This window comes from Sceloporus occidentalis, unplaced genomic scaffold, assembly GCF_023333645.1.
Source record: "Sceloporus occidentalis isolate IW3139 unplaced genomic scaffold, rSceOcc1.0.p SCAF_2, whole genome shotgun sequence".
NCBI classification, from domain to species: Eukaryota; Metazoa; Chordata; class Lepidosauria; order Squamata; family Phrynosomatidae; genus Sceloporus; species Sceloporus occidentalis.
Window position 1 is genome coordinate 1,207,869 of NW_028316982.1, and position 12,605 is coordinate 1,220,473.

General features: G+C 45.0%; 1 protein-coding gene across 2 annotated transcripts in view; it reads right to left on the bottom strand.

Moving 5' to 3' along the window:
- The window catches only part of ABCF3 (ATP binding cassette subfamily F member 3), a 53,640-nt gene that overhangs the window by 17,179 nt on the left and 23,856 nt on the right, over positions 1 to 12,605 (bottom strand). For both annotated transcript variants that reach the window (XM_089508553.1, XM_089508554.1), the window contains 7 exons: positions 12,107 to 12,373; positions 11,901 to 11,981; positions 9,795 to 9,854; positions 9,141 to 9,197; positions 7,129 to 7,151; positions 5,953 to 6,008; positions 5,446 to 5,646 (listed from right to left, as the gene is read on the bottom strand). In XM_089508553.1, coding sequence (XP_089364679.1) covers positions 5,446 to 5,646; positions 5,953 to 6,008; positions 7,129 to 7,151; positions 9,141 to 9,197; positions 9,795 to 9,854; positions 11,901 to 11,981; positions 12,107 to 12,373 — 745 coding nt within the window. The remainder of the gene's footprint in view (positions 1 to 5,445; positions 5,647 to 5,952; positions 6,009 to 7,128; positions 7,152 to 9,140; positions 9,198 to 9,794; positions 9,855 to 11,900; positions 11,982 to 12,106; positions 12,374 to 12,605) is intronic.

Sequence of the window (12,605 nt, forward strand, 5' to 3'; positions counted from 1 at the left end):
TTTTGAATAAAAGACCTGATCCATCTACTCAGAGTCGAGACTGGTACCTTGCACCCCAAAGAGCCCAGGCGAAAGGAAAAGAACATCTCAGATGACCTTAAGGTTGAAGTCCTCTTGATGTAGATTTTGAGGGCTCTGCACACATCCAATGTGTGCCAGGTCTTTTCCAAGTCCTTCTTAGGATCGGGGCAGAATGAAGGCAGGAGAATGTCCTGTGACACCTGAAAGGCTGAGTTGACCCTAGGCACGAAGGTAGGGTCTGGACGAAGGCACACTGAGACAGGCCTAAAAATACACAAGTCTTTATGTACCGACAGGGCCCCAGCTCTGACACCCATCTGGCGGAGGAAATGGCCGCGAGGAAGATGACCTTGAGGGAGAGGTGTTTGAGGAAGGCCTCCCAAAGGGACTTGATCGGACCAACCGTCAGAGCCTTTAAGACCGTGTTCACGTCCCAAGATGGAAAACGATGTCTGGTGGGCAGGCCCTGTTGGAAAACTTCCCTCAACAGCCTCTTAATGTGAGGATGGCTGCCATTCTAGCTGCTCTCGTATGGAGCAGAAACGACGTGATGGCAGACACCTGCCTTATAACCATGTTGGGTCAAGCCCTTCTTAATGTCATCTTGGATGGACTATAGCAGGTCAGCCACTGAAAACCTGAAGCAGTTGATGAGAACTTGCCTAAGCAGTGGATTATGTGATCAATCAGAATAGAACCTGATCTAATCTGGACCTATGGCAGCTTCCAGCCTATCACTGATCACCTTGTCAACTGGTTATAGCAATGAAGGTGATATTAAGGTGATTTCATTTGTAGTAATTAAGACTTACCACTCTGAAAGAGGAATGTTAATGTCTGACCTCCAATTAAAATTTCAAAACAATGTGCAGTTCTTTACTGGAACATCTGTGAACCTGTGTAAAATAAGACTAATCCCATGGTTAGGCAAAGAAGACACTGGATTAACCTTTATCTCGCAGACATTGGTGAGTCCATGCAGAAGCATAGATGCACTCTGTGTTAACAGGGCCTGTGGTCAGAATTAAGTCTGATTTCTTTTGAGGATGAACTTGTCTAGAGACTTCAAAAATCACCCCAACTCCATGTAGCAGACTATCATCAACCTGTATGAAGGTTGAGGGGTCTCCCGGCTAAATGAACTGCTGATTAAGGAGTCATGAAATGGGAACAGGGGGCTTGGCAAGGATAGCCCTCTGGTATCTAATTTCGAGGAGAGAATCTTCTCCACAAAAGGGATCTGTCAAAGGAACACAAACCTAAATTTAAAATAGTATAGTGGGCCCTTGATATGTACTGGAGTTGGATTTAGGACTTTGCATGGATACCAAATCCATGGAAGCTCAAGGCACATAACATATAATCACATAGTAAAATGGAGTCTCCTATATAAAATAGTAAAATCTTAGTTTGCTGTGTTGTATTTTTGTTTTGTTTGTTGTTATATATATATATATATATATATATATATATATATATATAAAAGCTGTGGGCATAAAGGTGGCTGGTGTAAGTCTCTATATGGAGCTGTATGGTATATTAAATCTGAGCATTTTTGCTAGCAGAAAACAAGGCACAGGCACTAGGGAGTCTGTTTTTCCAGCCCCAAAAGGTAGTAAACAATGGAGTTGTTTGGACCAGACCATGCCATGAAAACCCAATCAGGGATAAGACACTCACCCACACAGCAGCTAACCTTATAACCATAAAATCATAGAATCATGGAGTTGGATGAGACCACAAGGGCCATCAAGTCCAACCCCCTGCCATGCAGGAAATCACAATCAAAGCATGCCCAACAATATGCAAAGGAATCTTGCAGCACCCTGAGACCACTAAAGAAAAGAGATTAGCAGCATGAACCTTCATGGCCTTGAGCCCAATTCATCATATGCATGATAGATCCTGTTACAATAGGCTTTCCAAGCCAGGCAGCAGTTGAATGGCAAGCCCATCAGCAGGCATTCTTATTTAAAATTTAACAATCTAGACAAGGTAAAAGGTAATTGTGATTTTTGTGGCAGACCCCTCAGGGCTCTGTAGGATGTCTGAATGGGATCTGAAGCAACCCCTTAGTAGAGAAACCTGATTATATTGTTTTAAAACACTCATGGAGGAAGGGGAGTTTCTCCTCCCATGGAGAGGAGTCTGTCTCTTTGTTTTTGATAAGAATTCTTCTTAACCCCCTGTATTAGTGAGAACCATCTCATGGAAGAAACTGTGTTGTTTTTGTTTGTTTGTTTAGTTTCTTCCCTTTAACAGACATCTCTCCAACAAAGAAGGGAAGGCAAGGGGAGCCACATCTTTTGAGGCTAGCTGACTGAGGTTCACTGTGTTTTATAACAGGAACATAATCCTTTTGCCACTAAAATGGAGTTTGGTTGGTCACCTTAATCCAATATATCTATCACCTCATATGAGATGTTTTTACCAAAGATCCTCAAAGCATGTAAGCATTAGAGGTCTGTTGAGTGACCAGAGACCTTCTCCTTGCTTGAGTCACCCTGTTTATTAGCATTTAAATGAATCTGTATTGTCAAAACTTATGCTCTTAATGAGAAGTGCTATGGCTGGAGTTTGCACAAAGGAGGTAGAACCATGTGCTCTGGACCTAATGGAGACAGTGATGGAGGCCCATGAGGAGGCAAGAAAAGTCATCATGTGGCTTTTATGGCTAGCCCCTCCCTTGAAGAATTAGTTTCCAGGCATCTTCTCTGGCCTGGAAAAAGGAGAGGGGGGTGAGCAGAAACAGCACAACTCAAACCTCATGTGCTAACATTAATAGAATGAACACCAGAAAGGTTAACCAGTATCTCTTGTAGATCTGAGCCCACAGCCCTGTTGATGTGGGGGCTCTCCCCTCCTTTATTTGCCCCATCAAGGGAGGCTGCCTGGGCAGTGGCTTATTCCAAGCACTGAGGAAACTGCTCTTAAGTTAGCAGTGACTGAAGACCATTTGGAACCATGGGTAGATAGCTGCATATGGCCTGTAGTGTAGCCCTGATACTCACAGGGCATTTTGTTTTATTTATGTTTAAAACAGCCCCAACTTCAGGCTGGGGTTTACAGCTTAGCCCTTTTAATTTCAGGCAGGCTCTATAGTAACCTGGCTGCATGATAGAAGCTAGCTTGATCCTCAACTCCCTCCCACTTGCATAGGTAGCTGGGAAGGGCAGAGGGACTGCTGTGGGCCATGGCTCTACATTTACCTGAGGTAAGTCTGCGTCCTGAGAAAGGATAATCTCTGATGGAAAGGAGAGGTCAAGTGCTCAAGCTTTTCTCTCAAGAGTGCCATGGTTTGGGGCAGCCAAACACAATTGGGGGTGAAGGGAACTCTCCACCCATGATATCCACAAATGGTTTACCCCTTTTTGTTGTTGTAATTTTTGGGGAGGGAACACAGGAGGATTTGTATCCATGTGGTCTCTCAAAGAATCCTTGGGTTGGAAGAGATCCCAAGGGCCATCCAGTCCAACCCCATTATGCCATGCAGGAATTCTCAATCAAAGCATTCCCGATAGATGGCCCTCCAGCCTCTGTTTAGAAGTGGGTGGCAGAGGCCCTGTTCTCTCTGGGGAGGACATGAAGCCATATTGTGCTTTTTTGTGGGATGCTCTGTGGTAGCCTAAAAAGACCATTTTAGAGTTGGAAGCTTCAGCTCCTGCTGGGCCAAGTCCAGCTTCCTTTACAGCCATGTGTCTGTGCAACACGGAGGAGGAATCCTCTGCCTCCTTACACACCATCTCATTATAAGAATTCAAAAGGAATGTGCAGGAGCCCTGGCAACACCACCATGTGTTTCCCAGTCTGCAAAAGGATCCCCCACACCTGTTAGGGTCCTGGGTGCCATTGGGGCCAGAGATGGGAAGGAAGGGGGAGACCAAGGGATAATGCCCCCATCTGCCCTCCTGGCAGAGTCCCAAACCTTATGCTAGGCATAGTGCCTGCAATGGCCATGGCAGAGGCCTCATGGCAATGCCTGCTCTGAGCGAGGGCATTAGATCTGGCAAAGGTTCTTTGGTGGCTAGAGAGAGAGGGCCCCTGGTACTCACCGTTCTCCTGTGACTTCTGGCTGGCATGTCTCTCTGACCTTGGCCATTTCAGGCTGGGCAGAGGTGGTGCAGAGAAATCCTTTGCCATGGCTTTTGGCTGACCTGTCCTCTGAACTCTGGCTGGGCAGAGATGCTGAGGAGGGAAGTTTCCATGACTTCTGGCCAGTTTCCTCACTGATCCCTGGCCTTAAACAGGCTGGGCAGAGGTGGTGCAGAGAAATCCTTTGCCATGGCTTTGGCTGGCCTGTCCTCTGAACTCTGGCTGGGCAGAGATGCTGAGGAGGGAAGTTTCCATGACTTCTGGCCAGTTTCCTCACTGATCCCTGGCCTTAAACAGGCTGGGCAGAGGTGATGTGGAGAAACAGAGACATGGAGGGGATACCCCTCACCATCTCTTCCCACGGCTCCCATGTGCTGCAATGCTGCTTGCAGAAATCTCCAGTGCTCCCACCATGAAAGGGGACAGCTTTGGAGCAGAGGGAGAGTCATTGGCAAAGCCAAGACCTTTCTCCAATCCTGGGAGCCCTTGCCATTTTAAGTCTTCTTCATGCTTCCAAGGCTGTAGTAAAGAAGCTGCAGAGCAACAGCAAACACATCCCAATGGGTCTCCCTCTGAAGCCAGCTCCCTCTGTTGAGCTGGCAGACCCTGAGCTAGGGAAGCCTGGGTTAAGGATGGCCCTTCACCCATGCTCTCAGGGTCCTCTGCCATAGCCACCACCAAAGAAGGGGGGAAAGGCAGGAGAGAGGAGAAGAAGGGAAGGCCAAGAAAACTCTCAAACAGCTTTCGTAGAAAGGAAAAACTTCGCTGGCTCGAAGAGAACATCCTGCTAGGAGCATAGGCAGGAACAAGACTGAGGCTCAGGGGGGCTAGCTCCTCCCTATATAGGGGCCGGTCTTTTGTTTATTGTCCCTGCCTACAGGAGCAAATAGGAGGAGCTAAACCCAGATTACAGGAGGACAGGACCCTCTCTGCTGGGAAAAGGACACCCTTGTCACGTGCGAGGGGTGCCTTGGGGCGGCGCATCTAGACACCCCTCATATGAGGGCATCAAAATGGCAACGCACTGTACAGATGGGCGCCACCATTATGACGTGCCATGTCATGGTGCCATTATGACGTCGTGAGTGCGCCACTGGTGTCTGCGGCTTTCCTGCGGTCCAAAAGTAGGTGCTGGGAGACCGTCCCTTCTGGGCGGTCTGTACCCCGCCCATGTTACACACACACACACACACGGGGATATCCCCCCCCCCCCCCACAGTCCTGTCTTTACTTCTGCTATCTTGCTATTTGCAGTTCTTCCTACAGCTGTGCTGGATGTTGTGCACTGACCCCATTCGTAATCCTATTCTGTTCCTCCACAAACCCTTTTACCTGGATGTGTTCCCGATACTGCTGCTGTGCCTCATACTCGCGATGCTGGTTCTTCAGCCGCTCCTCTTTGATCTTGACAAAGTTCTCAAAATCGCCGCGATAGCTGTCTAGCCGCTGCGAGTGCAGGTGAATAATATCAGTAGCCACGGCATTCAAGAAATTCCGATCATGGGAGACCACCAGGATAGTTGACTGCCAGGTCTAGAAGAGGCAGCAACCAAAAAGGAAACTTAGTCCAGCAGGGTGGACATTGCAACCTGATCAAACAAAACAAATTAGTTCCCAAAGAGAGCTACACCATAGCCTTGACTTAACATGCTCTCCCAGTCAAAATCAGAAGGAAAGCTGTGTCAGCCGTCTTCAATTTTGTGCCCTCCAGAAGATCAGAGCTAAGCCTTCCATGACTATGAGTTATGGGCATGGTTGGAGTCATAGGCCAAAACATGTGGAGGTCACCAGGTTGGGAAAGGCTACAATATGCCTTTTGCATTCAACTGCCAAACAGACCTGCAGATAGTTTTCCAGCCAGATGATTGCCTTCACGTCCAGCATGTTGGTTGGCTCTGAAAATGAAGAAATTCTTTGAGAAGGAGCTCAGTACCTAAGAAATAACAGCAATCAAACACATGGAACAGTAGCCATGTTTTTCAAATAGAGAGTAGCATGTCTAGCTAACAGGCTATAACTCTGTGGTAAGGCAAACACAGTACACACACAGGCCCTAGGTTCAGTCCGTTTGCTCTTCCCTTCATTCAGGTTTGGAAGGGAAGCTGCAATTGGGCACCACAATTCAAAAAGGATGTTGAAAAATTGGAGTGTGTCCAAAGGAGGACCATCAAAATGGCAAAGGGCCTAGAAACCATGACTTAGGGAACAATTTAGGGAGCTGGGTATGTTTAGCCTGGAGAAGAGAAGGTTAAGGGGTGATATGATAGCCATCTTTAAGTATCTGAAGGAGTGTCACATCGAGAACAGAACAAGCTTGTTTTCTGCTGGTCCAGAGACTAGAACATGGAACAATGGATGCAAGTGACAAGAAAAGAGATTCCACCTCAACATTAGGAGGAACTTCCACACAGTAAGAACTGTTTGACAGAGGAAAACATTTCCTCGGAGTCTGGTGGAGTCTCCTTCTTTGGAGGTCCTTAAGCAGAGGCTGGATGGCCATCTGTCAAAGAGGTTGCTTTGATTGTAATTTCCTGCATGGCAGAAGGGGGTTGAATCAGATCAGGGCCCTTCTTGGGGTCTCTTGCAACTCTAGGATTCAAAGAAATTAAATGTACACTTTCCATTATACCATGGTTAATGGTTTCCAAACAAGCCAGGATCTGGACACCAACTTTAATTCATAGTCTTATATTCTGCCTTGTTCAGAAGCCAATAATTAAAATTCCTTATGTAGATGGAATAGAAAGTAGGGCTAATCGTAGTTCTCTGGCTCATGCAATGCAAGAAGGCTGAAGCTTATGCACATCACAGGTTATCTAATTGAGGGGTGATCTCCAAAATGGGGCCCAAGTTTTCAGACTGCTGCTAACCAAAGCTTGCCTGATTCAAATGTCACACTGGAAACTGCCATGGAGCATGCAAGCCCTTACTATATGTCTGCTCAACATTTAGCATTCTGATGTACCTCAAGCACTGCCCCCTTTCCTTCCTCCCATGTTTCCAGAAAAGACTTACCATCAAGCAGGAGGAGATCAGGCCTGAGGGAATTGCAACCAGCAGGACGCAGAGATGAGTGGGGAAACAAAGAAAGAAGTGCACATCAATACTGATGCTCCAACTAAAGGCTACTATACAGTTGTTCCAACAAAACTATTTCTGACAGCATGGCCTTACAAAATCATCCCCGCCCCCCAAACCAAGCCTGACTAGCATTAGTTATTTTTTGCTTGGAGATCCTAGAACTGCTTCTGCTAGCAACTCCTGCTTGGGCTTTTGTACAGTTGTACATCATATACTCAAGAAGTCTGTCTCACTGCTCAAGTATTCCCACATTTATAACTGGTAGATTCAAAGCCATGTTTTAAAAACTGCGCAGGTTTTTAATTTGCAGACATCGTTCAAACTTTGCAGCTATCTGGCTTTTCAAAAATCTGAAGTTATAATTCATTTCAATCTGGAAAGAAGTGGCTGGCATTCAAAGGAAAGGAAATCAGAGACAAGAACCAGATGTCTAGGACTGGGATTGTGTTGACTGAAGAAGGAAGCATACCGCCAGAAAGAGGCGCCTCCCCGGTGCCTCTCTTTGCTCCGGAGGAGCGCCACAGCAACCAAATTGTGCAGCACTGCTGCGGAGCAAAAAGGAATGCCTGAAAGTGGCTCCTTTTTGCGGCATTGCTGCGACACCACAAAACTTCAGAGACATCACAATGACGTCACAGCTGCAACACCCTGTCTGGAAGCGGCGCAGCTGCGATGTCGCCATTAAGTGCCCCTTCTGGTGGGCGTGCCGCAGTTGCGGTGGCCTCATCACATGCAAGGGCTGCCGGGCATGTGGGCGCTCCGCCCACCAGGCAACCCTTGCACGTGATGAGGGTGCCTCAGATACTTAAAGAGGGCTATCAAAGGCCGCTCTGTTTTTATTCACAGTGCTTGCAGTAGAAAATGCCAATGGTTTAAAGCACTACTGTTTCCAAAATCATAAGACATAAATGGTGACTGGCTGCTTAAAATTATGCTTCTATGGTTCTTGTTTTTACTGCTGTTTCACTCAGCTTTGGCAGCTTGTCTTTTTAAAGCTAATTTCTGAAAGTGCCACTTTAACTACATTTTAAGCTACCCCAAACCTAGCATATTGTTTATAAATATGCAAACAAAGTATTTTAAAACATGGATAGATTCTTCATATGTAATCCCACCCTAATCCAAAGACCCCAGGTCTCATAAAGAACCACAAGGGGATTCAAATTTATGATTGACATCAGTTTTAAGACTACTTCCCCAATGCACTACGCTTCCTCGCCCTTGTTAAGCTGCTGTTGTTGTTAACTGCCATCAAGACAACTTTGACAACTTTGAATGAGAGACCTCCATGACTATTGCTTTCTTGGCTATCCATCTGGAAAGTGGTGCTTCTCTTTTCCTACTACCTTCTACTTTACTAAGCATTACTGTCTTTTCTAGTGAGTCATGTCTTCTCTTGATATGGCTAAAGTACAACAGACTCAGTTTCTCCATCTTGGCTTTAGGCTTGATTTGCAGTAGGATCCCTTTTATTAGGCTGAGAGAGAATGAGTTTGCTAAGGCTACTTAAAACACTGAGCCATAGTGGTTTGAGTGTTGGATTACTAATTTGTAGACCAGGTTTTGATTCCCAGCTCAGCCATGAAACTCACAGGATCACCTTGGGCAAGTCACACTCTCTCAGCCTTCTCAGGGGAAGGAAATGGCAAAACCCCTCTAAACAAATCTTGCCAAGAAAACTCCATGATAGGTTTGCCTTAGTGTCACGATAAGTCAGAAACGACTTAAAGGCACACAACAATAACCACAATCCAAAACACAAGCACCGTGTCTCCAGCTTGATATGCAAGAATTCCACACTTCAATATATACTTGTACAGCTGTCTGCATTTCTTGGTGCTGCACACTACTGCCACATCTATTTAAACTAAGGATCCAAACCTGCTTAAACTCCGTTATGAATGCAGTTTCAAGATATGAACCTGACTGCAACCAATATGACATACCTGGCAAAAAGGGCACGAGCTAAAGCCAGCCTCATTCTCCAGCCTCCTGAGAACTCTCTGGAAAGAGAAAAATCAAAGGAGGTATCAGATTCCTTGTGCCAAATGAATGCGCCAGTCAGGTTACAGTTAAATAAAGGAGATCTTATGAATGCTTTTATGTAAGAATGCCACAGTTGTCTTGATTCAGTTTATTTATTATTATTGTTATTCATTAAAATATTATATCCCACCTTGTATCATGAGACCTTAAGGTTACTGCCTTAAGATCTCATGATACAGGATGGGATATAATAACATTTAAGACAAATAAAATGTAAGACTTATAAAACATTTTAAACAATAAAAAACCATTTACACAGACTAAAGACCTATGAAATCATTCAAAGGTTAGAGCTATTTCAAACTATGTACTTGGGTCTCTCCAGAAAACTTCAGTCCTTAGACAGAGGTGCTCCTTCACAGAAGTCCATCACAAGCACCATGAATTTAGACTGAAAGTATATTGGCCATTTGCTCTTGAGCCTCAGCCAACTGTAATGTGACAATATAGGCCATCAAAATCCCTTCACCTAAGCACCGTCAAGGTCCTTTCCTTTTGAAAAGTAGGACTCCCAACTGCTCAGGTCACAGTCACCTGCAATAGGGATCACTTACTTGGTTGTCTGTTGCTGCATCTTTGCACTGAATCCCAGCCCAGCCAGAATAACCGATGCTCTGCAGAGAGGAGGAAAGGGAGACACAGTTGGGTTTTTAATAATTTAAGTTTATTGTAGATTTTGTCAATGCAGCATTGCATAAACAGCAGTCAAGAACTTTACAATCAGATGAGACAGATATAGAGTCAATTGAGATTAAGACCTGTCTTGGGCTGGGGCAAAGAACCAATATTGTGACTGATGCAGTCAATAAATCGGAACCAAGCTTGTAAGCTCTGAGTCTGTGTGAATCTTCCTTCATTAGTCTTAGGCTACAGTAAAAATATTTTAGTGCAGTTTTCAATAGATAAACACGTTCTTCTAGTTGTTTGCATTGAATCTGGCTGCTACACAAAGGAAAATAATCATCTCCTTATGCTGAAGTTGTTTATGTGAGCCTAAGAACAGAGCCAGTAAGCCTACAGATGGAGAGGCTATTACAGTTTCATTAGTAATTTTACTGACCAGAGCATAGATATTCTTAAAAAATGTTGATACTCAGAGTCAACTCTGTCCCATGTGAATATAGGTGTTCTGAGGCACAATTTCTCCAACACAAATCTTCTGACTGCTTATCAGAGTAGCTTAAGTATACAGGTGCTAAATACCAATGATACCATACCACTTTAAGGGAGTGTTCTCTCATCTCAGAAGAAATAGACTTGAAGGGGAGAGGCTTCCAACCCTGAGGCTGGAGTCCACAGTTTCTACCCCTAATTCTCTTAGGGGAATGTCCCCACAGATCTAGAGTAAAAGGTTTCCATCATTAAAGTGCAGAGTTTTCTTTGGAGTGCCTCAGCAGTTCCAGCTGAATGCTTAACAATGACTTCAAAATTGCTAAGTTTTCTAAACATACGATTTCTGGGTAGGAAATCACAAGCAATGCTCAGTAAATCTGCAACCAGGATGAGTGAGTGTCTCCTAGTTTTTCTTTGAGCTGAGGACTAGATTTTGGTCTGTAGTCTTGGAAGCTAAGCAGGGACAGGCTTGGGTAGTGCTTGGGTAGGAAACTGCCATGGAATTCCAGGTGCTGTAGGTTATATTTCAGAGGAAGGCAATGGCAAGCCACTTCTTAGTATTCCTTATCTAAGAAAAGCCATAGAGTCACTTTAAGTCAACAAGTGACTTGAAGGCACAGACACACACATTTCATTGAATACATCTGTGAGTTGGTATAGATTAGTTTTCCCAAACCTTCAATCTATCTTTGTCAAAGAGAGGAGAGGAGAGAAAGAAGGAGACTAATTGCAAATGAGCCATTAAGAGTTTGTTAAGAGGAAATATAACTGAATCTTTGAGGAGAGGGGGTTACCAATATGGCTGCATGATTTAGATGACAGTTTAAGGAATTACCCCAGTAAAGTTGTGCCAGCTTTTAAAGTTACTACATTCCAACCCTTCTAAACTGGCCAAAGGACCGAAATACACTTGAACCTTTAACTGAAGAATGCACAACTTTTTCAACTAGAGATCATTCAGAACCTAGCTGTGTGGTCCTGGACAAGAAAAAGGGGTCATACCTATTCTCCCGCCTTTCTCTAGAAATCATCCTCTCTCTTCTTCCCACCTCTCTCTCCCATCTGCATCTATCAAGATTGAATTTGGAGAAAGCAGCCTAAATCTTATTGCTAGTCCTGACTAGAGGAGACTCACTGAATCAATAGGATTAACCTACGTAGTGACAATTCATTCAAAGGATCTACTCTAGTTGGGATGAGCCAACAGGATTCCAGCCATCAGTTACTTGGGGACTGACATATCCATGATGTGAGAGCTAGAACTCAGTTTTAACCTAAACCAGGCTTAGAATAGGAAACTGGCACCATGTGTGTGTGTGTGTGTGCTGGTGTGGGAGAATGTTTTTTTTTTTCTTCTTGGTAGCCTTTGGGTTTCAAATTTACAAATAGCATTTTAGGCACATCAGATGTTGCTGTTTTATAACCTGGACCCTGAGACAGATATATAATAGCATGCTTGAATTTTACTAGAGATTGCCCCACTCTTTAGACATCTCCACTCAGGCTGAAGATGTGCATTGGTTTCTATAAAAGGAACCTTATCTTACCTCGCTGGGGCCTTGTCTGCCTCAATCTCTTCCAAGGCGGCATAGATTTCAGACAGTCTGGTGCCTTCAGTGCCTTCTACTCTGAAACAGGACAGGATGACAATTTGGCAGTTTGTACACAGCAAGGTAAGTTCAGCTCTGTACAAAGAACATCTATGCATGAGGTGAGGTGAGCTGGGCAGGATACATCATGACAAAAGAGTTACCTTCCAGAATTGACCTGGGCTGTCAATGCCTTTTCTTCTCTCAGAAGGCTCTCGCGTTTGGTGTCACATTCCAGCACGCTCTGCAGGGCTTGTGTATCGTCCCCTGCCACCTCCTGCTCAACATGGAGGATACTGATGTGTGAGGGGATGCGCAAACTACGGCTAGCGATCATCTTCAACAAGGTGGTCTTACCCAAACCATTCCGGCCCACCAGGCCATACCGCCGTCCATATGCCAGGTTCAAGTCTGCACCCGTAAGGAGGACACTGAAACAAAGCAACGTCCAAGTCTTAGAACAGCCTGATTCTGCCCTACTAGCCCAAAGCATGGCCCCTCATAAAACAGCATCAGCAAACTTGGAGTTCAGTGCAACAGGAACAATGACATTACACCACGTGAGAGGAGCCACAATTTGGTTCCTATGGACAAATCTACTTTAATTGCTTCCCAAGCATCAACTACACCCTCAAGCAGAAAATTTAAGCTCTGGATGCAAGC